The following is a 23,274-nucleotide window of genomic DNA, read 5'->3' as shown; positions in this document are numbered from 1 at the left end:
CTTGTCATTTGAATTATCATAAGTTAGTGTTACTTTTTTGTCTGTTATCCTTTAACAGGCACATGCAAGATATTCTTATTTCATATGAGACAAACAAGTGTGGATACTGAAACATAACAATGCATTTATAAGCATTAACTGAAGCAATTGGAGGCCTCAAGGTCTGTCAGTCTTAAGACCAGCATTGCTTTTTCTTCTAGGAATTTCTGAGGGTTTGTTGTCTGTTACTTAGAAGTAATGTATTTGTTCTGTCCTAGTAGGTTTAGGAACAGTCTAATGTGGAAATGAGTGAGATTCTTCTTTACCTTAAAGCAAGCAGAAAGAAAGGCCTTTTCTTAGTCTTGAGGCAGTTTGTTGCATGATAAAGGTCTCGAGGGGGCCAGGCATGTGGAATGGCTCCACTAAAGTCAGTAACTTCCTCTGGCTTTACACAGGTAGGAATGCAGGGAACAGAATTTAACTGAAAGCACAGACATTTTGACACAATGACGCTTGTGTCTGACTGTCTTTACTCTTTTACTATGAAATTCCAAATAATTATATTTCCAGAATTGAAGTACTCTTACAAAATGTTTCTGCTGGGATTTACTTGGTCTACATGTGTGGGAGAGTAGTAAACCCACACAACTCCCATTTAAAATACAGGTTAATAGACAAACATGTCTCTATAGGATTGTCATGTCATGCAGAGCCTATTTTGCATGAGCTAATTTGATATTAAAGAAATACTTATTGCTTCTGACATTATTATCCTGTTCTTGAATAGTTCAGGAGAATGTTGCAAAGTGTCAAAAATCCATTTGCCCAAGGTAGCCCCAAATTTGCATGTGGACTGCTTCATCCTTGCTCCCCACCCCCTGAAAATGCTTTTAGTACTTAGTTTTTAAGGTTTTGTCCTGCAAGCATGTATAAACCCCTGAATCATCTGCATCTGGGCTGGGGCTTAGATTTGGAATTGTAACAACAGCAACAGATGGAGTCCCAGCCGATGGATGTTGCTGCAGCTTTTCTGAGTTGAACTGCTCTTTGTAGATTATTTTGTAGCCTGGCTGTTTTCTAAGGCATTACTTTAGCCTATCCTTGTTTCCTTTCTCAGTTGAGAAATGTATCTTGTTTACTGTCTACATGAGTCGTGCCCTGTGTATTTCTGGTGCTTGGGCACCACCAGACTTCTCTTTGGGATTAGCTGCGTTCCTTGTAGGTCAATAAAAAGTGTACTTTGTTTGGGGCAGTTTAGGTATTTTTGAACTCATGCTTCTCTTACTGGGCTCCACAACACTGTGGTGTGGTCTCTTTGCCTGTTTGTCTGAAGAGAAAAGTTGAGATCTAACTGCTGCCACTGCAGAAAGACCTTTATTTCCGCTGCCTGTAACAGCAGGTAGGATGCTGCCGGAAGAACCAGCTCCCTCTGCTACTTCTGGGGCTGCTCTTTGGCTCCCAGAGGTTCTGCTGCTCTGACTGTGCTGTTACAGGAGGGTTGTTGTCTAAAGATCTTAACAGAAGATGACCATCTCTTTCTTTTCTTTGTCCATGTCTTACAGAACAGTGTTATGACTGCTCTTGATATGCTATCACAGGTGTGATGACATCTGTTTTTTTGACTAGGGACACCAAGTACCCAAAGCTGCCCTTTTTTACGCTATTTATAAGCCTTGTGCTCTTAAGTGAGTGTAGACTAGATTTGGAGAGGATAAAGGCTTGTGCCATAAATAGCAGGTGAAAAGGTCCAAGGACAATTTGAAGTGAGCAATCTAACATGAGAGGTTAAGGGCAAGAGAGGAAAATCTGTAAAGGAAGAATTTGATGATTGATGAGGAGAAGAAAAGTCAAAATGAATGTGGCTGGACTCAGTGACATTGGGCTATCATAGGAGTGTGTTGGATGGGTTGTGAGGGAGCAAACCTGGGTTTCTAGAGAAGAGGGGCTTGCAGAAGGTGAGATAAGAATGACTGATCTGATTTAAAATTGCTGTGAGAGGAAAAAACATGCAGATTTTTGTAGGTGCTGTAGTGCAAAACAGTGAGTTTTTATATATAGACATATATGTATAAAAAAAATATAAATATATATGTATATTCTGGAGAAAGAGATTGTGACCTTTTAGGACAAAGGAAATTGTGCCTTTTTTCCAGTACAGAAATTCAGAAGATAGTTACCAGAGAAACAGATGATCACCATGATGTAGGTATACAACTATATAGCTGCTGGGAGGGAAGTCCATCCAAGAGAAATGAACTGTTTTCTTTATATAAAATAAACCATACTGTCGGCATTCTAACAACAGAGAATATCTGGGAAAGAGGACATGCCCATGCGTTCACTTCTTTAACATTTGTCAAGTTTGTTACAGGGTTTTTTTGTGTGCCTGTGTGTGTTCTCACTAGAATCAGATTGACCACCAATTTCTCCATTGCTTATCGTTTTGTCTTTAAATAACGTTTCTGGGTCTGTCTATACAGGGCTTTGTGTAGTGTTGTAATGTCTCTTATCTGCAGAGTTCAGAAAGGGGAAGACTCTATTCTAAGGAGCTGGAAATACAACCTTCCCTTTTTCTTCTGTTGTTGGATATCTCCTTAAATTCTGAGATGTTGATTATAATTTGTATGTTATAACTGGGGAAACAAACACTTTTAGTTTCAAGGCATTTTGTTAATAACGAGTTAACATTCTGTGATAGGTTTTCCTTACAAAATAGATTTTACTGGAAATAGTGTGGTCCCTTCACATGTAGGTTCTGTTTACATTAATAGGTAGTAGGGAAAGGAGGAAAACTACCTGAAAGCAATGTGTTTTATTTCTGTTGAACAAATGAACAGGATATGTGATAAATATTCAAGAGCCGTATATCTTATATTACTGAAATTGTCAGGATACAYATCATAAATTCCAAATAAATTTGGAATTTGAAGTGTCAAAAATCAGTCATTAATAAATTATAGTTCAATTAAGGCACTATTTTTTTTTTCTTTTCCTAATCCCACAATCTATGTAGCAAAAAGAATCGTGTTCAAGTATAAGCTTTCTTATTCCCTCCTCTACTTCTTTCACTTTTTGCTATTGAAACTTTTTTCCTAAATATGCATCACCGAAGCTTAGCGTTTTGAAAAAAAACTTCACCTTTTCAATTGTATTCTACTAATTTATTTTTAGGAACATGAAAACTTTTGGTTAAGATACACTATGCTTTTCTCAGTTAGTGATTTGCTTAATAATTTTGCTGTTGCTTCTAAACCATCTCTGTTAGGAGAATGGAGAATGCTGTTCGAACAGTGGAGTGAAACTAGAGGAAGAATTTCAGCAAGGTAAGAGGCAGGCTGAGAAATCTGTCTTGCACTCTGCTCTTTGGTGGTGTTTACAAGAAACATTTAAAAGAAGACAACTTTGAACCTTAGGCTGAAATTGGAAAGGATGGTCTTGTGGTTAGTTAAGGAATTGGTTTGGACTGTGGAGGTGTGGATGTTGTTTGGAGAACTGCTGTGGACACTTGGTTTGTCCCCAGGGAGGTAACCCGAGTTCTTTGTTCCTCAGCTGCCCATGTCACGTGGGGTCAGTGCTGCTTATGCCAATGTGGAGGATAACTTCACTTAACGCATAAGATGCTTGATGATTGGCAGTACAGGAAAAGTCTATTTAAAATGAAGGAGACTTGAGCATTTTCACTCAGATGGTATATTTGGGATTTGCAAATGCATTTCAGAGCTGAGCAGCAGTCTTGTACTAGAGAGAACGAAGTGACAGGCAAAATAGAGCATGGTCTTCCTTTCACCCAGATGTCACACTTAGCTTTCAGACTGTGAAAAGAAGTGGCAGTTGGCACTAACACTGAAGCACTTGCATACACTTATCTGGGTTTCGTTATTACTAGCTCATCTTACTGCTAGCTTTTGAATGGCGATTTCTGTGCTTAGCAGTGGAGTGATAAATGTGGTTAGAAGGAGCACATGTGCGCTTACTGACTTAGATTTTTTTTGTGTGTGTGGATACAGGTTATGTTCCTGTAGAAGGAGAAGTGACAGTAAGTTGTTAAACTAAGTAATGTGCCTGGATTCCTTTTATGAGTACATAAGAAATGTATTCACAAGATTTCCCAAGTCATTTTATGCTAAAAACAATTGTTTAATAGGACTGCATTTGGAGTTTAGCTTCTCTTCGGCTAAGTAACACTAAAGTTCTTATCTGGTTCCTTATGATGCATTTAAAGGGTTGAACTAGTCTCCTAAGTGAAAAGGATGCTGAAATTCACCACAACTATTGGCTCTTAACGTAACATGATATTTGCAAAATTCATGTTGAATTTGGTTCAACTAAAAATACTGAATTTGCTCCTGTGATTTTAATACACTTCCACAGCTTCCCCCACCCCACCCACCCAAGTATCCTGGCATCACACTTTAAATCTTGTAGGCTTGTTGATGTCTTACTGAGATGTCTGAATATTTCTTAGAATCCAAACCAGGGAAGGAAAGCTTGCTTTGTATTAACTGTTGCATGTTAAAATGTTTCCAGTAAACATTGTCTAAATGCTTCTGCACTTCTCTTTCCAAAACAGTGTTGAATTAGTAGGTAAATTAAAGTTGGGGAATGTAGATGCTTGACTATGCGATTGTGTAACGCAAGCCATAGGATTTTCCTTGGTTCCTTTTCCACCTAACTTTGTGTTATCTTTGGATGTCTATCTAAGAATTTTTCTTCCAGTGATGGAGAATCTCTCACCGTAGATATTTGAACAATTTGCCCAGGTTTCATTGCTCAGTATTTAAAAATTTGCCTGTTGTTAGTGCATCAGTCCCCCCCCACCCCTGTACTGATCCTTGTTATGTTTATTATCTATGAGACTGAAAATACCTCTTACTGAATTTCTGTTCCTTTTGCAGTCTTTTTGGACTGGCTAGTTTGTCTTTTGTCCATCTTGGAATAGCTAGACCGATGGAGTTTTCTTGCTGCAAGTCAGGTCTCCCAGCAACTTTAATCATTTTGGGTATAGTTCTAGTTATTACTGAGCGTTTCAATGTTTTTCTTCAAGTCTGGACGCCAAAATTGTGTACACTGTTGTGCTAGTGGTTGCACTGGATCCAACAGAGGAGTTATGCATCCTATTTTACCCTTACTCAATATTCCCTGCTTAAAAAATTCAAAAACTTTGTTAGCTTTTTAGGTCTCCATCATTGTTTTTCTAAACCTGGGTTGTTAATTTTGCCTTATAAGCCTGAACGTTAGTCTGATTACACACAACACCTAAGACCTCATGTTCCCTAGTCTTGCCTGGGTTCTCCAGACAAGTTTATTCATACCCCCAGTCTCTTGTTATTTCCTGCTTGCCTTGCTCAAGCTCTCAGTAGTCCGACACCCTGGTGCTTGTTACACTTTCTTTCCTGATGTCCGGGATACTCCTTTATCCAGTCACGTACTCACTTTGGTAGGACTGCACCATGCCATTAAGTGTGAAAAGGCAGACTTAGCCCTTAATGTCCTTTTTCAGATGTGAAGGTGATAAAAGGAAATGCTGTGGGAGTTGTCTCCCTATAGAGTTAGCATGTTTTCTGGTGTTTTCTGTGATAATTCTTAGGCTTGCTTATGGTGTGTGCACATTCTCAGTTTGAAGGGGAAAAATAGTAGAAAATTATTTGGTTATAAAAGACGATCTTTTTAGGATATATTTGGGGAAACTGGTTATTAGTTGGAAGAATCACTTGGACCTAGTAATCAGTAGATTATCCTTACCCTGAATTTTTGGAGTCACTGCTTTGTTTTTCTTCCTTTTTTTTGTCACTAGATGTATGATTTTATTTTGACAGTATTGGAATGCGTGTTTTTTGCTGAGGATAGCTTATTTTCATGTCATCAGCAGTCTTTATGGATGATTTTTTGTCTTCTAGGTCATTGCTAAGCATTCTAGAGCCAAGAACTAATTGCCAAGGAGCCCTATTAGAAATACATTCCCTCAGAGATCCCTATTTAGTTATATTTTGAGACTGGTCACGTCAGTTAACTGTTTTCCAACCCATTTAATGTGTCTTATGCTGATTTTTGTACTATATTTAAGCTCAGTACCGCGTTAGAACATTGCTTCAATGCTGTTAGCAAACTTATAACATCATCAGAAACATACCAAGTTTTCTGGAGAAAGTGTATTTTTTGTGAGCTCATACTGATTGGCATTACCTACCTTGCTTTAAATGTTTTTGTTAAAGATGTCCTATTGCAGCTATAGCATTATTTTATTGAGCATTGTGGGCCAGGAGGTCTATAATTAACTAGATTTTTTTCATTTGTGTTTATTTTTAAAATGTTGGCACAGTGTAGTTTCTTCCAATTTGAGAACTTTCCCATTGTCCTTGGTGGAAGGGAGCTGGATGCATCAAGGAGCTGTATTGGCCGATTTTCAGCTTTTTGAATCATTCAGGATGTGCTTGGCAAAATCTGACAATTGCGTTGGCAGTGTCTTTCTGATAAAAATCCAACCTATGTTTTGGACTACAGTTGTTTACAATAATGCTGTATATCAGTGTGTTTTAATTGCTGTATGCTGGATGCTTGTTTCGGGGCCCTTCAGCAGGCTAACTGGGGTAGCTATTGTGCATCCAGTGCACCCACTGGACTGTGTGCCGCAGCATTTGCAGGTGCCTTAGGGTGTTTGACTGAAAAGGCCTTATAGTTTATCAGTTGGATTGATGTAATTTGCAACCCCTAAATTACTATTTTTCTGTTTTGAGTAAGCTTGCTACTTACCAATTCGTACATCAAGTACATATTTCTTAGTGACCTGGGAGGTGGCTTTGCTTCAGCTACAGAGCCTTAGAGACTAGCTGTTACAATATTAAGAGCTGAGCCTTGTATACTTCACCTTTCATTGGGTCCCCAAGAACTTTTGTAAAAAGAAGTCAATATTAAATTGAGTTTCTTGAGAACAGGCTTGTAGCACAATTAAGGGTTATGCCAGGACAACTTGTCTAGGTTATTCAACAGTATGTTTGAAAGTTATAGGTAACTTTTATAGTGCCTAAATATAGGTTGGGCCTCTGCATTGATAAAGCTTCAAGGTTTATGTATAGAATCATGGATTGCACTGCCACTTACAGCTGTATTGGTTACTACATCTTTAGTTGAAGTAGGATGACCCTTTTCTGCAATGAGACGCAGACATAAGGAGAAGGTCTACACGCTGGAGTCGGGTGTTGGTGGAGTGTTTGGCCCCACTCGGAGCAGGGTTTGTGTTTGTGTTACTGAGTTCGACACTGGGAGAAAACCTTCCTAGTAAATGAAGAATGGGTTAAGCCAGTATTAGCAAGGCTCGGTATTCTGCTGTTGGTAATCTTCAGGTTGCAATAAAATGGGGGAGGGGGGGAAATAGCATATTTCTCCTCTGTTGCCATTATTTGGAGCTGGCAGGAAATTGAAAAGAATATCAATTTCACTATACTGCTTTTATGCTAATCGTAGGAGGCAGATAATGAACCTGATTCTGGAAGAGATACCTAAGTGTAGGAAAGATGAAGAGGCAAAAAATGTCATATTCATTGCTTCAAGCATTAAGGCATTTTGGGCTGGCACAAAAATCTCTCCTGAAGGTTTTTTTTCCAGTTGCCTTATCACAGGGAGCTTTTTATAAAGGCTCCTGCTGTTGAAAACAGACTAAAAAGATTTTTCTCTCTCACTCTCTCTTCTTCTTCTTTTTTTTTTTTTTTCTTTAAATACTGGAAGGTTTGCCTTCCACACCATAAGGTGTTTTTTTTGTTTGTTTTTTTTCTTTGCCTACATTTTATCTTATCTGATTAGTAAGCTTTTTGGTTTTGTGACTGTTGGGTTTGTGCCAAACTTTGTTACTTTATTTTGCAAGAAAAGGATGATTTGGTGTTAGAGCAGAGGAGGAAAGAGAGGTGTGGGATGAGTTCAAGAAAAGGAGTAAAACCTTCTTGGGGAGGACTGACAGAAGAAGAGGGAGCCACAGAAAGAGAAGAAACGGAGAGAAGAGAAGAAAGACATAGATACTGAAGACAGTACAAGGAGATACCTTGCACTTTTGTTTTTTGGTATTTAAAAAAACCAAAAGGCTAGAGGAAAATATAGCATGAATCCAGAATGATGTCTAGGAAACCCAAGTGAGGTAGTTTGCTGTACCTTATCTATTTTCTGTTTTAATATTGCCTTTAGGAATACCACACAAAAAATAGAATGTAACTAGATATTTCTAAATTGAAGAATGTGTAGTGCAGAGAGGATTTTTTGTTTTGTTTTTTATTTTCTTTCCTCCTCCACTTTCTCTAGCAGAGCTAATTTTGGGCTAGTAGATGACTGCAAATAGCAGCCAGAGGAAGCTACTGACAGTGTCCACCTGGATATATATTAACGTGCCAGGCTTACTTTTGCCCCTTTTAAACACATTATTGTTTGTGTGGGAATTAAAGCATATGTGATGATGAAACTGTCTTCCTGGTGAAGGTCATAGGGTTTTTCTTGTTTTTTGACAAAAATAAGAATCTAGATTTTTGTGCATATATAGAACAAATTGGTTTGTTTGTTTGTTTGAAATACCTATATATAAAGCAGCAGCTTAATGCATGAAGGTCTTTAGAAGTAATTGTTGCTTGCAAATTAAATCACACTGTCTCCAGAAGTATCATAGCTAATACACTGAAGATCTCACAACATATTGATGAAACAGATGAAACAACCCTGTGATGGACTCTGTGAATGCCATGCATATGTTTCTTAGAAACAGCATTGAAAAGGTACTCTATGAATATGGCTGGATATCAACTGGCTATCAGACCACACATAGAAACTTTTAATTTCACATGATGAGTTGGCGGTCTCAAGAATAAAAGCAAAGCAATCCCTGTTAGCTTGGAAAGTATTGGCATAGAAAGCTGAAAAATTCCAACTATCCTAAGATGATACAGGGTGTAAGAAAGGTCTGATTTCTTCAAAGCTTTACTTGAACTAGTTGGGGTGGAGAAGAGGTGGAAATTAGCCATCAAGCTAGTAACTTGAAAGCAAGCTTCCGTAGCTTGTGTGTTGTCTTTTCTTCTGTACAATCTATAAAGACAATACTGCATAGTCTTGGTTATGTTTCTTTCAAATGGGATTTTTAGACTACAGCTAAAAAGAAGCTCAAAAGCTAGGAAAAACAAATGGAAGAGAAGGGAGACGTTGAAGACTTCAAAAATTCCAAAAAGCAAAACCTTCTTAAGTTATCTTTTGTATTTTTTGTTTTTTTTATATAAATCTATGTTTAAAAAATATATGCAGCTCACCAAAAACAGTGTCAGTATAATACAGCTGAGTTCTCAGCCCCCTGTATATGAGCATGGAATGAATATTACTTGTTGAACAGGTTCTGTCAGTGAAATAGTAATGTAAATGAGATAGTGTTGGGAGAAATGCCAAAGTTCATGTAGTTCAGTTTTAGGTGATAAATTATCTGTATCTTGAAAGTAATAAATAACAGTTGCTATAAGCAGTACAGTGATAACACAATACATTTTAAATCAGGTGTTTTTATTCCATAAACTTTCACAAAAATTACTGTCCAAAAAAGATATGTTCAGAAAGCTTTTGTCAGCTAGAAAGTGTCTGATGGTTCATGTCTTCACTTAGAAGGTATCATAATAATTTGTGTCTAGGACAGCTACTGAGGATAGACCCTTAGTCAACTATGTAAGAAATGCAGTGTGGCATGAGGGACAAATGAGGAATTGATATGAGGACTGCTGTCTCCTGGCATCATGTGTATATCTTTCTCCATCTGGAAATTACCTGTGAAATTTTTGTTTATTGCTTTGACAGATGGTGATCAGCTCTTGTTATTATGTGTTACAGGGTTTATTTTTAATTGTCTTTCATACTCTTTCTCCAGCATAAAATATGTGAGTGATGTACATATGTCCACAAGCCAAAAATAGCTAGATGAGCATAAGAAAATTATCAGGAGCCAGATCCTTGTATGCACAGGTTTAATATTGGCATTATTACTCTGATGACCTAGATTGATGAAGTCAAGTACAATTCAGATGAAAAGGAAATATTATCAATACTTTCAGCATACCCCAATAGCTTAAAGGAGGAAAAAAAAAGGGGGGGGGCAAGGAACTGTCAGTTAACTCTTATGTCCTTGTCAGGATTGCAGTGTGTTACTCAGTAAAAATAAAATACTCATGTAAAGTTAAGTTGTAGTACAACTGTTCTTTATCTTCAACTTTTTAAAAATTTTGCCATCATATTTTATGGAGTCAGTGTTTCCATGTACTGAAAAAAAAAATTCTGATACTGTTTCTACCTAAGAATACCTTAGGAACTTTTCAAAATTTGGGCAAGCTTCAAGTGTGGTACTTAAGCTGCTAAAGTTAGAGGAAGAGGTGTTTGATTTCTAAGTAAGCATATTTTTCCTCATTAAATTGATCATTGCCAGCTGTAGTAATATATAGGGTGTTTTTTTCCCTTTTTTTGTGGAAAAACTGAGATCCACGAGTGGCTTCCATTGATTACAAGGTATTGTGGTTTTCACAAGGAAAGATTAGTCTTCCCATTTACAGGAAGGTTATTGCATCTTGAGGTCTTTTAGGCTTTGACATTTTTAGCTATGGGTTAGAAAATAACACTGAAGAGTTGCTGGGTCTTGGCAATGATTCTTGCTGAGGACAGGGCATTACAAAACAAGGATGAACTCTGAAGGTCTGGCAAAGAAATCAGTGAACTATGGTATAACCTCTGTAAAACTTTGCTGACTCAGGGCAGCTAATTGAAAATTTATGCTGTATTATGCATTGTTGGGATGTGGTTATTCTTTGAACCTCATAATACAGTACAGTCAGTATCTTTCTCAAGTTCTTGTTCTTAAAAATTTGGCTTGGACAAAATAACTTCTGAATATTGAAAAGATGTCAACCTGAAATTTAGTTGCTCTGAAAATAAATAAACTGGGATTAGTTTTGGGTCTACTTGTCCAAAAACACTTTCTGCCATTCTTTCAAACATATGATGATAAAATGAACTGCTCTGTACTTGGCAGTTCTTAATATAAAGTATACTGAGAAATACTTTTCTGATATATTATAGTAATCTTTACCTAACACAGTTATTTGCTGTTGCAGAAGAGTAGAAGACCTTTCTTTAAAAGATTTGGTTTAAATTGACTGTGCAGTCATGCTGTTCCTTGTGTGTTTTTTTTTTTTTTTTTGACCTCCCCATCACTGGTGTCTCTTTATTGTCTTTGGTTCAAGCTTTTTTGGACATCCTGAGGCTTTTCTGTAATTCCTTGATATGGCTAAGAATTCTTTGGAAGATATGCATATTGTTAGATGATATGACAGAAGATAACATTGGAACTCTTTGTAGATTTGCAGAAATAACTTGTAAACTGTCTTTAAGATCTTAGAGATGTATTTTATATAAACTTCTAGGGAAAAATAGGTTCCTCCAAGTGCATAAGGAATACCTTCACGCTAACTTGCAAAACTGTAAGAACAGTTACTGCTAGTTATTTTTCAGAGTAGTCAGAATTTATTCATACTTGTATGATTCTCATCTGCAGATCTACCACCTAATTGCCATTGACAGTCTCATGCTCAGAGTAGCATCTTGGTACATGACTGACCAGTTCACTCCAATAAAATAAGGTGTGTCAGCCTCTACCCATGTTGCTTATGTACCAACAAGGTGACATACTATACCTGCGAGTAAACTTAACAGGAACGATCAATTTAACCATTTGCCACGGCTGTGATCCTGTTCCTTTGTTATCATGAACTGTTTGTGTTATGATGTTACAGTTTATCTGTACATGCATCGTCTTACTGTATGCGATGCAGGACAGTGATATTTAGGCAGGGAAAGAATGAAGCGTTGCCTCACAGGTCATCACAATCTACTTATAAAGGCAGCTACTTTAGTTAGTTCCTTTCATATAGTTGTCAATTCATTTTCCTTTGGAAAGTAAAATTGAGCGATACTACATTTCTGTTGACCTATCCTCCAGCTCTATAAAACCTACAGTTACAACTAGTGCAAGGCCTGTCCAGTTAAGCCTRTGTATATATTTTATTTAATGCTTACCAGTTTTTGTACGGTATACATCTGCTATTGTTCTACAGCCAGTAGGGAATGCAGTTTAGTCTGCCAAATAAATTTGTTATGAGGGAGATAACAAAACGAAATGCAAGGGAATTAGAGGTTGCTGATAAAATGTATGGGTGTGGGGTGGTGTTTTTGGACATGTAAACCTCTAAATGTGCTTTTGGGGCTTATTTTAGAATATCCTCTTCTCCCGAGTTCCGAATTGCCCTGGTAAGGGGAAGGTTGGTAATTTTCTCCAGAGGAGAAGCCAGGACACTTTGCCTGAGGCTGGCTCTGCCTAGCTGCATCTCTTCGCTCCTGGATGAGAAAAGCTAACCAGAGAATGGAAGAGCAGAAACTTAATTCTTCAGGCCTCGTCTATGGTTAAATAACTGGCTAACAGGACTGACAGTTTTTTCCCCAGTTGTTATGTTTTGATAGTAAAAATCCTAGTGTAAATATAATTATTCTGGGAAAACAATCACTTTACACTATATGACCCTTCATTTTTTATTTAAGATGCTAATTTGGACTTGGTAGTCATAAGGAGATAAGATAACAGCCAGTATCTTAAAGCAAAGCTCTTAGATGCAGGTACAAGCACGCGAATTGATTGCAGCCAATAAGCAATTGATAACCTGTCAATTGCGACAGTCTCCTGTGGCTGTCCAGTCTTTCCCAGGGAATTGGAGGCTCAAATTTCAACAGTTTCATCCTACAGCTTTCCGGTAATTCTTGTGCATTTCCAGCCGTTACGACCTCGCTTGCCCTCTGCTACTTACAGGGTGTACCAGGATGTTACTGTTCCAGAGGGCGATATAACAGTTTGTTGTGACCGTTTCCAATGGCAGTCCACACCCCTGCTTTGGTACACTCAGTGCTGTGTGGGTTGGGGTTCATGTGTGCATGTGAGCTAGGAGTGATATTGTTAAGGTAAACTGAACTAATTCACAGCCCCTGGGCCCAAAGGCAAAGGACAGCTTTCAGGTACGGTGTAGCTTACTTTATTTGATGCAGTGAGTTAAGCAAAAAAGAACATTCTTTCCTTTAATGCATACTGTATTTTCACTAAGGTATGGACTAAAGCCCGCCAAATTGTCCAAAGCCAGACAGAGCTCAGGGCGTTCGCTTAGCTTCCCCTCATTTCAGTGAGGGAAACCTATTGGAAATGTCCTTCCATGTGTGCAACTCTTTGTAGAGGGGTCAGATGACTGTAAAAGTTAGTAAGAAGTTTAGGTGGGTGATCCTTGGGCACAGTGGTTCTGGCAGGAGTCCATGAGTCAAGGGACGAGCCACAGGAAGTGGCTAGACCTTCTAAGCAGACACTGGAGCAGGTTATCACTTTTAAGCAGGTAGTAGCTTAGGTTCTTATCTCTTCCCTATACTAGTTCTGAAGTGGAAGAATTAAAGCTAAAGCCTTGAGGAAAAGGGCTGAACAGATGCCAGATAATACTGCTCCTTCTTGGATTGAACGAACAGATTGACAGTTAAATATGAAACTCTTAAGGAGCAGAAAGACGATATGACTCCACCTGTCCTCCTTCCTGTGTTCCAGGGATCTGTCTCGCCTCCTTCCCCTTTACTCGATCTTGCATTTGATACCATAGGAGACAGTAAATATAGGGGGAGTAGTGCTCTGGGAGAAGGACTGAAGAGAGAAAGACTTTCGAAAGTAGAGAGACCAGATATGGAAATGTTACGTGTACTAAAAACCAGAAATGCTCAAGCTATAAGCTGAGGTCTTGGAGATGAGGCTAATGACATGAAGAAGCTCTTTTTTGTTTTGTTTTTTTGCTCCCCTTGAGCTAAAAAAATTGATTTTTCAGAAGTGACATTTGAACAGATTGAACACAAGGGATGTGGAATAGGTATCTTGAGCAAGGGATTTGGAAAGCTTAGTGGAACTGTCAATGGTAATAGAGAAGGCAGCTGGTAGAGAAAAAATATAGTGCAGTTTCTCACAGATTGCTTATTTGAGATGGTGTCAGGACATCAAGAGCAGATGTTTGAGACTAAAAATACCTGTTCTACTCATGATGAATTTTGACTTTCATTAAATACCCTTAACTGGATTTAATTACTGGAATACTGAATTGCACACTTTTTAATGGAAAATATATGAATTATGAAACTGTAACTTAGTTCTGGACATGTAAAAGCTACCAGAGCTTTGCTCTTGCAATTTACTTATTTATAATGATTCCACACTTGTTCGAGCTTTTTTTTTTTTTTTTCCCCTAATAGCATTATGACCTATTAGATACTTGGACTGCTGTGATGTGTATCTTCTATTTATAGAGTATTTTACCCCTTTGATGTCTCCCCTCTCCCCCCCTTTCTGTTTGCGTTTGCTGATGCTGAGTTCAGAGGTTCAGTTAAGTTGTGGGGTGTTACACTGCTGAAGGAAAAAAATGACCACCTTATTTCTTTCCCTTTTTGGGAAAAGAAATTCTATTTCTTGAAATCCATCTTACTAAATTTCTTCCTGAAATCCTTTTTCTGCATTGTTTACCTGCTCCAACATTGTTTCAGGGACTGCCTAGTATTCAAGTTTGCTTTTGCAGTCTCTTAACAGCAAGCACAGTGTTTACTAGAGGGAGCCTAAGGAATCCCTCAGGCTTATTTGCTGGCGTTTCAGTCTGTTGTTGAATGCTCTCCTTCTCCAAGCTACTTAGGTTGTTTTTCTTGGCCCTTTTATCATGCAGTCCACTTGTTGCTGCTCAGAATGGAACAAAATGCAGAGAGGATGCCTTGTCCACATGCTGCAGCGCAGGATCCCTGTGAGCACTGAGAGCGTGATGAAGGAAGGTCGTAGGGTACCAAGCAGCGCTGCAGAACAGGAAAGACCTTCAAATATCAAATCACTGTTAGGAAAACAGTTTTTTCCAGTTTGAGTTCTCTAAACTGAAGGACTGACATTTCTTTACAATGTTTTCCTTTGAGAAATAAGTGTGCAAAATAATGGTTTTAGAAATGACTGTCAAATGCATCTGTTCTTGCAGTTCCAGTTCTCCACTGGGACTAACACTTCCTTTGGGAATCTTTTTCCTGATGTTTTGTTTGAGCATTTCTGGTTATAATTTGGATGTCTCAAGTAAAAGGAGTGAGAGGGGTTATTTTGTTGGAGGGAATAATGGTAAATTCTGAAGCTCCCAAATCCAATCTTGTCCGTCGGTGCTGCCAGGGAAGAGAAACTAACAGTTAAGGAGCAGTATCTTGTAAGACTGTTTCCAAACAGTTGACAACATTTGTGAAGAAACTAAAAGAAAACTATAAACAAGTGATTAAACAGAGAAGTACTTACTGCAGCATTGATTTTTGTCATAATTAGGGTCAAGCGAAAAAGCAAGAAAGCTTTCTGAATTGCACTTAGAGGAAAAGAAAATAAATTGTAAGTCATTATTAAAGAGAACTTAGTGCAGTAGAACAATTTTGCTTGCTCCTAATTTTCTGAGGCTGCAGGCTTTTGGTAACTGAAGGAAAAACATTCCTTATAAGCTCTAGTTGGGGAAATGACTAAGCTGCAATGAATTGATCTTTCCTTCTGCCAGATCTCCCTGTAGTTTCCTCATTATGTTTATGGAGGTTTCATGAAGCCATATTTGTAATGTAGCCTACAAGTTCATGCAGTAAAAATAAGACTTGGGGTTCTAGCTGGTGTAGGTGGCATACTAGAAAGTTAATGGAAATCCCACAATTTGTTACCTCTCATTTAAAAAAAAAAAAAAAGCTGTTGTATTACTATAATATATTTAATACTGGTTTTACCAAAAAAAGGAGCACAAATCTGACCTGAGAGAATCTGTTCAAATCTGAAGTTCAACTAGAAACAGACTATTAATTTTTTTCTCTAAAAGATACTTTAGTTGTCTCATTAGATTGGTTGTTTCCATGGTTTGGTCTTCTACAGGCAGAGAATTCTGAAAAATGCGTCGTTTGAATGCATTAGGATTTTATTCCTAAGTTTGTAACATGTCTGTGTCTGTCATCCCCCCCCCCCCCAGACTGCTTGATGCTATTGATAAAAAGTGACATTGTCAGCATGTTTAGCAGACATTGGGTTTGCTATCGTATTTTCATTATTGGCAATATAACTTTTAAATGTCTTCCCATTTTTTTTCTTTAGTGCTGACTTTAACAAAAGCACTTTTTTGTTGCCAGGAAAAGAGTAACAAATAGTAAGTGATGACAGTGAAAAGATGAAAGAAAAATTTCTCTGCCCATTCCGTAGGAGCTCAGCATCAGATATGTGGAGTATGAAGGTRACTGAGGTGGTCCCCCCTTCCTGCACTCCATTGATGCAGTTGTGATAGTTTCCAATGTCTGCAGCAATTGAAACAAGATTTTTAGAGGTGGGTGTTTCACTCTGAAACCCAAATGCCTACCTAGAATGCATGCATTAACTGAGGTGTACACACTAGGAGGTTGAACCTTAAATACTTATTTAAAATATCCTCTGCCCCCCCAAATCCTTTCAAACACTCAGTGTTTAAAAAAAAACAAAGACCCCCCACCTCCTCCCCCTCCCAGTAAAGCGGAGAAGTGCAGAGTAGATGCATCAGATGGAACCCCAGTGACTTACCTTATCATCAGATTTTTTCTATTTGCATCTGGAGCATATGCTGCTAGCGCAAAAGGTAATGAGAGCATCTGATAAAAGGAGAGGGTCGTGGTCCACTGCTTTCACAAGTTACAGGATGAGGCTTGCATATACCCTAGCTCCTATGGCTGTTCAGTCAGCAAGCAAGTGCCAAGTCATGGGAAAATCCTGCATTCTACGTGATCCCTTTTGAAAGTGAGAGTGCATCCTACTAGGCAATCAGAGGAGAGAGGAAGTATCTGTATTTTTCTGTCAAATTAAGGTCAATGGAAAGACAACTCTGATCTTAAATTTAGAACCATTAAAAAAAGCTTCTTGGGCTAGCTACATTCTTGGGATAGTTCAACTGGGTAAAAAGAAGGGGGAGAAGCTCTTTCTATGGAATTTCCCTAATATCCATGTACTAGTTTACTGCAAAAGGTAAAGAATTTAAGCTTCTTTTTCAAAACTGTTACTTCATGATTGTTCATAGCCCACGATTAGTTCATAATTTCAGTTATGGCAAAGGAACTCTTATTTGGAGGATGAATTTAATCTGAAATTTCTGAACTGCTTTGATAACTAATATGATTATAACTACAGGAGTGATAGCAGAAATTATGTAGTTTTAAAAAAGATGTTAGTGAGTCTGCCTTTTTCTAAAGCAAACTGATTACATTTGGATTAAGAATGATGTCAAATTTTATTTAAAAGTGCCTACTTGCTAGCTGACTAGTGAATATGGTTCTTCTGACCAATTCAGTAAGATATTTCAAAGAATTTTACAGAAATGTGTGTAATATGTTGTCTGATGCAAAACACTTTTGATAATTTTAAAATGTAAATTCATGTAGTACCTGTGTACAGTGAAAACTATACTTGGTAGGACAGCTGGTACTGAGTGGTAAGAGTTGTTCTTCCTATCTGTTTTCTCTTACTGGCTAAGATTCATATTAGTAAAGTTGTTAGTGTAGGGCAGGCTGCATTTTCATCATGGGAGAAAATTGTTGCAAATAAATTACATAAAAGCTTACTTTCCAGGAGTCTGGAGTAGTTGAAAGCAGCAAGTGAGCTTCTGTTTGTGTTTTGAACAAGCTGTCAAGGCAGGACTCCTATGTGCAATGACTAATTCTTGCAACCTACAGCTGAAAATACTAGCCCAGAGTTTTCTAGGTGTTGCTAGAAGGGGACAGAAGAAATGGGTCTCTTCCTGCTGGGTGGGCTACTTTGCAACATTCCTCTTCTACCCAAAGACTGACCGGGCAAGAAACATGCCACATTATCCTTTAGCTAACTGCTGCTCTTACTTCTATATGAGCTCTTGGAACGCAGTGCTGAGTATTGACCRGTGATGGGAACAAAAAAATTAAGGCGACAGACTGGTAGTCTGACTTGATCCTGAATCAGGGTAGGTTTGCTTAGATGAACTAGGTTTTGAAATGCTGGTCAGCAATTTTTTTGTTTGAGGAGGAAGAGTGAGAAGTTACAACTAAAAGTATTTTCAACTAAAAGTATTTTTCATGTATGCTTTTTAAGGGCAGCTCATTTCACCTTCCCCAGTTATGTTGATTTAATAATTGACTGAGATTTTTGGGGAGAATTGCTGTTTTGGTTATCTTACACCACTGTTGGACTGTGCAAGACACTATATTTCTATCTAAAAATAAGTAATTTAGAGACTAAAGGAGTATATTTGGGTGTTTAGCCTTTTTCATTTAGTTTACTGATCATAAAGAAATTGTAGATACTGATAAATGCCAGAGATACTTATATTTGTGTTCAGTGAAGCAGCTTTGGAACGGAGTTGTTCACATAGAATGTGAATGTAAGAGGATGTCTAAGTGTTCCTCCATGCAAATGTGTGAGATGTAAATCAGATCAAATGTAGCTTTTGGAAAGGCTTTAACTTCCAGTAGAATGTCATGTTCTTTGGAGCCTCATATCAGTAGCTTGCACAGACTTAAATATCTCTGACTTTCCTCCAAATAATAATGTTGGAAAAGCAGATAAGGACAAGAAAATGTAAACTTTATTGTACAGTTGGGGAGGGAAAAAAGAACATGACTTATCTCTCTTTGTAGGCTTTTATAACTATTTAGTAGTTACAAATTGTTTTGCATATTCTAGCTGCTGTCTGCTGATATAATAAGCAGTAATGTGTTTTGTGGTTTGGGTCAACCTGGTGGGTGGTGTCTGAAAGCACTCCCTTTGCTTTTGCAGTAGCTTGTACCAGCTGGTTTCATGAGAGCAGGAGAGGAGCTGCTGGGTGCCCTTCTGCTCCTCACAACCAGCTCTTCCTGCTGCTTACCAAGAACCAGCTCTTCTGCTTGTTGGATCGCTCCTTTAGTTGTTTCAACTCATTAATCTTGATAATAGCAATAATGAGGAGAGGGARGTGGGGAGAGAAAAAGGATAGTGTTTTTTATTTTGTTTGTTTGTTTTTTCTTATTCTGATTTAGCAAAGAGAATTAGTTCACATGAGGTCTGATGAGCACTAAAGAGGGTCCAAGGGATGGAGCCAGGACCACATGTCTGGGGAGGAGGAAGGGAGGAAGAGTAGGACTACTTAGTGGTGCTGAGCTATGAGTTTGGATGAGGTTTTACAAACAGCGAGCTGTAGACATGAAATGAGGTTAACTGCATTGTGTTTTGTGAAGGAAATCTTAGATGTGTAGGTGTAACCCACAGTTGGCAGTAAGCCTAGAACAATAGTCTCTGAGGGAGAGGGGATGGATCATTCCTCTCAGTGAGGTATTAACTGAGGCCTGGTCCTGATTGCTTATTTACCATTCTTGCTTCTTCCCCACTCATTTAACTATTGTAGCTAAATCCAGTAGAGGTTATGAGTCAGTGCCATCAGCTGCTGGTGCTCATAGCTTGGCATAGTGACACCCTGTCATCCACCATCAGTCCATCAAGTTAGTTTCACTGAGCTGAGAGCGTTGAAAGTGGTGCTTGCTCACCGCTGCAGGGGGTGGTGATCTCTGTCAATGAAGTGGAGGGGAACAGGCAACAGGAAGACATAATAGCTTCACCTGCCGCAGTATGTGTTATTGACAGTTACGATTTGGAGCCTGTAGATGTTCAGTAATAAATGTGACTTTAAAATTTTTATTTTTGAATAGCACCTGTCTGAAGTCTTTCAAGATTTGGAATGCAAAAATATGTTGTGAGAAAGCATGTATGGAAGAGGGTATGTCTTTAGCTTCCCATGTACCTTTGCAATATGTCCCCGTTTGCTCTGCATGGATGAATTTGTGTGTCTKGSTTTTTTTTTTTTTTTGTGTGTGTGTGTCTCTGTGATGGTAGTTTTTCAGGAAGATTAGGGACAGCTGGAACCAATATTTCTAGGCTGATGTGACAGGAGAAGAGCAGCCTAGGTACCTCTCATACCTCACAAAGAAACAAAGAGGATGCCTTTTCTGTTTGCAGGTCACCTTTAAGCTTAGCAGGAGCTGTATAACTAGATCTACATACAGCATGCTTGAGGGTATAAAAGTACATACAGAATATACTAGAATTGTATTTTCACTTGTAGGTTTACTTTTTCCATAGTAGCTTTTTGGATTAGCAGATGGTAAGACAACATCAAAACAGATGCTTCAGTTGAAGGAAGTCAAGAAGATGATGCAAGTTAGAAATGAATGGGAAAAAATAATATTATGGTTACTTTTCAGTAATTGAAAAACAACCCCCAAAATCTCTCTCTCTCTCTCTCTCTCTCTCTCTCTCTCTCTCTCAAAAAAACCCCAACCCCCAAAACAAAAACAACAAAAAATGCATCATTTTTCATGATTCCTAGTACTGTTGGAAATAGAAAAAAACAAATTAGAGTGACAGAAGCATCAAAATTATTTTCTGTAGTTTTATCCCTGCTGTTAAAAACAGTACAGCAGTATGTCACTAAAAGAGCCCTATGAAGGTATGGTTTCACAAGTTTTCTTGAACTGAAATAACAGCATGTTGCCAACAAAAGGGGAGATCTCCTTTCCTGCTTCTTACTGTGCACGCTCCCTCTTACCTTGCCCTGATGCTGGTGTCCTGCTGATCCCATGATAAGGGAATCCACCTTACTAAAATGGCAGAAAATGAACCTGGCCAAAATGAGGATAAAATTTTAAACTAAATATTTGATGTTGATATCTTTTTTGTGAAGTGCTCCAGCTTCAAAGATAAGTTACRTTTTTGCTGTTTCTAGTATGTACTTGCTTAACATATTGAAGCTACACAGAGACCATGAGAAAGTCAGATACTCTGTATAACTAAAGAAAGGATGGTATGAACGTATGGTCAGTGTGGTGTGATACTGCCTTTTCCCTGTCAGTCATTTGTTAGGATGCTCCTTGGAAGGAGCAACCAGCTAATTCTCATCTTTAAGGATATGTTCTAGATATTGATGAACTAGTTTTGGTGAGAACTAGGAAAAATCCGTGTCTCTGCTAACCTAGTATTAGCCCCTAGTGTGTGTAATTCTGTGAAGGGGAATGCTTTGCTCTGGTGGTGGTTGGAAGTCAAGGTTATAGGGTGCTTTATTCTTGACTATAGTATCCAATGGTTCTGATTACTGCTTCCTTAGTTTTAGATGAATCTACTGAAAACCTTTTGATTCCTCTTTTGACCAAATTGCTCTGCTTGTCTCCTCTCCTCCATTGCTGCCCTTCCTTTCCTCTATAAATTGTCCCTCACTTATTGACAGCAGAATGGTCGTAATAGAGCTGAAGTCTTTTTTCCATAGGCTTTAGTTAATTTACAGTAACATCTTTCTATAGAAAGCTTATAGGTTGGTGTCTTTTTATTAAGAGAGTTTGTGAATCCTATCCAACTTCTTATATTTCATGTCTATTAATTAAAAATGAGTGAAGAGCTAAGTAAGAGTTTAGGTGTTTTAATTTAGGTATTTTGTTTAATTAATAACATAACATGTACAAAATAGACCGGATTTCATAGCACAGGACTTGTAGTTCTGTTGTGTGATTTTAAGATACTTGTCCTGTGACTTCGGGGTCTTTACACTCTGTCCTAAAGCAACCTTGGCTTCCACTAAGGAGTAAAAATGAATTGGAAGAAACTTCAATGACCAATCTGCTTGCATTGACACTTACTGCACTTTATTTATATGCAGGTCTACTCCCTGTAATTCCCTGACTTACCACTGTACTGTACCTGTTTAAGTGATAGGCTGTCACTGTTGCACATGGAAGTGTAGTCAGCTGTGAAGAACAGGTACATTAAGATACACCTACACAGAGATTTTCCTTGGCTGTTAACTCTGAGACATTTCAGCCCAGATACTTTCAGCTGAAACAACAGGCTCCTTTTCTTTGTGTAATGGGTGCAACATACAACTTTAATTTCTGTTCTTTCATTGTTGGAATCAAGCTAAAAGCACTTAAAGCAGATGAACAGCTACTCGAGTTGAAGCTATAGTATTCTTGTAATTTGAGCTACTTCTATTTGCAGTATACTTTATAGCCTGATTATCTGAACAGTTTCCCAAAATTCCCACCTGGAGGAGTCTGGTCTGTCCCTTTGTCTCTTGGGCAGAACTTGTCGCTGCCCAGGTTCAGTGTTCGTGCTACTGCTTGGGGTGACTCTCTGTGCCTCTGTTGTTTCATGAATATTTTGATCTCTGAAAGTGTTTTATTTCCAGGTGAATCCAAACTAACATCAGGTCTCGTGGAGGAAAATCAGGCCCATATTGATGGTCCTATGGCTAAGTGCTTTTCTGTGTAGAAGTTATTTGCTTGGAGCAAAAGAGGGATGTGAAAAATCTGCAGGTGATTGATATATGAAGGTGCATCCCCAAGACAAGGCACAATACCCAGTCACAGGAGTCTTGGGTGGAGTTGGGGTTAATCCTTACCAGTGAGGAATACGAGTTGCTAGAGAAGAGAAGTGGGGAGACCCCAGTTAGAGAAGCAGTTTTATCTCTGCCATTGAAGACTGGATTAATCATTTTTATGCTGTATGAGGGAAGTGATATGAAGGCTTAGGATAGGGCTAGTGAAAGATATTCGTGTTACAGAGAGGAGGATCCTGGCTTTTTGCTTCCTTCATACATTTTCTGCCTGCCAGATGCAGAAGTAGCATCCATCTCTGTTAACATAGTATAGAGAGCAGGCTCTAGCCGCTGAAGGTTTAAATAAAGGGGGTGGTGGTGGAGAGGGAGGTGTCTGCGGGTATTTCTATTGGAGATCTATATAGATATTTTAATTCAGCAGCCTGTTTCAGGTCTGTGTGTTTAGGATCCCCCAAATTTAGTAGCTGCAAAGTGTGGAGGATTTGGATTGTGGAGGGCAGTAAGGATTTTGAGTTTAAATTGTGATTCAGACATGGCTGGCTCACGCAAGTTCAGTGAGATGTAGTTTTCTTTAAACTCTAGAAAGAAAAAACAATTGTATTCTTGGTGTGGGTGGGCTTTTTATGTTTTGGGGGGTTTTGTTTTGTTTTTGAGTCACCCATTGCATTTGCTGGCAGCTGTTCCTCTTTGTTGCATAATGGTGCTGGTGCAGAAGCAGCAATCCTAGGCTGCTCACTGTGAGTGTGCTTTATGGGGATAATGCACAAGGTGGCTGTACTTGCCACTCTCCCACCATGCCACACAAGAACCAGGCTGTCAAATGGATGTATTTGAACCCTTTATG

The 23,274-nt window shown here is 38.5% G+C and overlaps 1 protein-coding gene across 1 annotated transcript in view; it reads left to right on the top strand.

Moving 5' to 3' along the window:
- The first annotated feature begins 3,185 nt into the window (after positions 1-3,185).
- Positions 3,186-23,274, top strand: part of OSBPL10 (oxysterol binding protein like 10) — a 121,503-nt gene continuing 101,414 nt past the window's right edge. The window contains exon 1 of the mRNA XM_026064207.1: positions 3,186-3,302. Within this exon, the coding sequence (XP_025919992.1) occupies positions 3,256-3,302 (47 nt within the window). The 5' untranslated portion in view covers positions 3,186-3,255. The remainder of the gene's footprint in view (positions 3,303-23,274) is intronic.

The sequence above is a fragment of the Apteryx rowi genome, unplaced genomic scaffold, assembly GCF_003343035.1.
Source record: "Apteryx rowi isolate R43461 unplaced genomic scaffold, aptRow1 scaffold_210, whole genome shotgun sequence".
NCBI classification, from domain to species: domain Eukaryota; kingdom Metazoa; phylum Chordata; class Aves; order Apterygiformes; family Apterygidae; genus Apteryx; species Apteryx rowi.
This window is presented reverse-complemented; position numbering and strand designations above follow the sequence as displayed.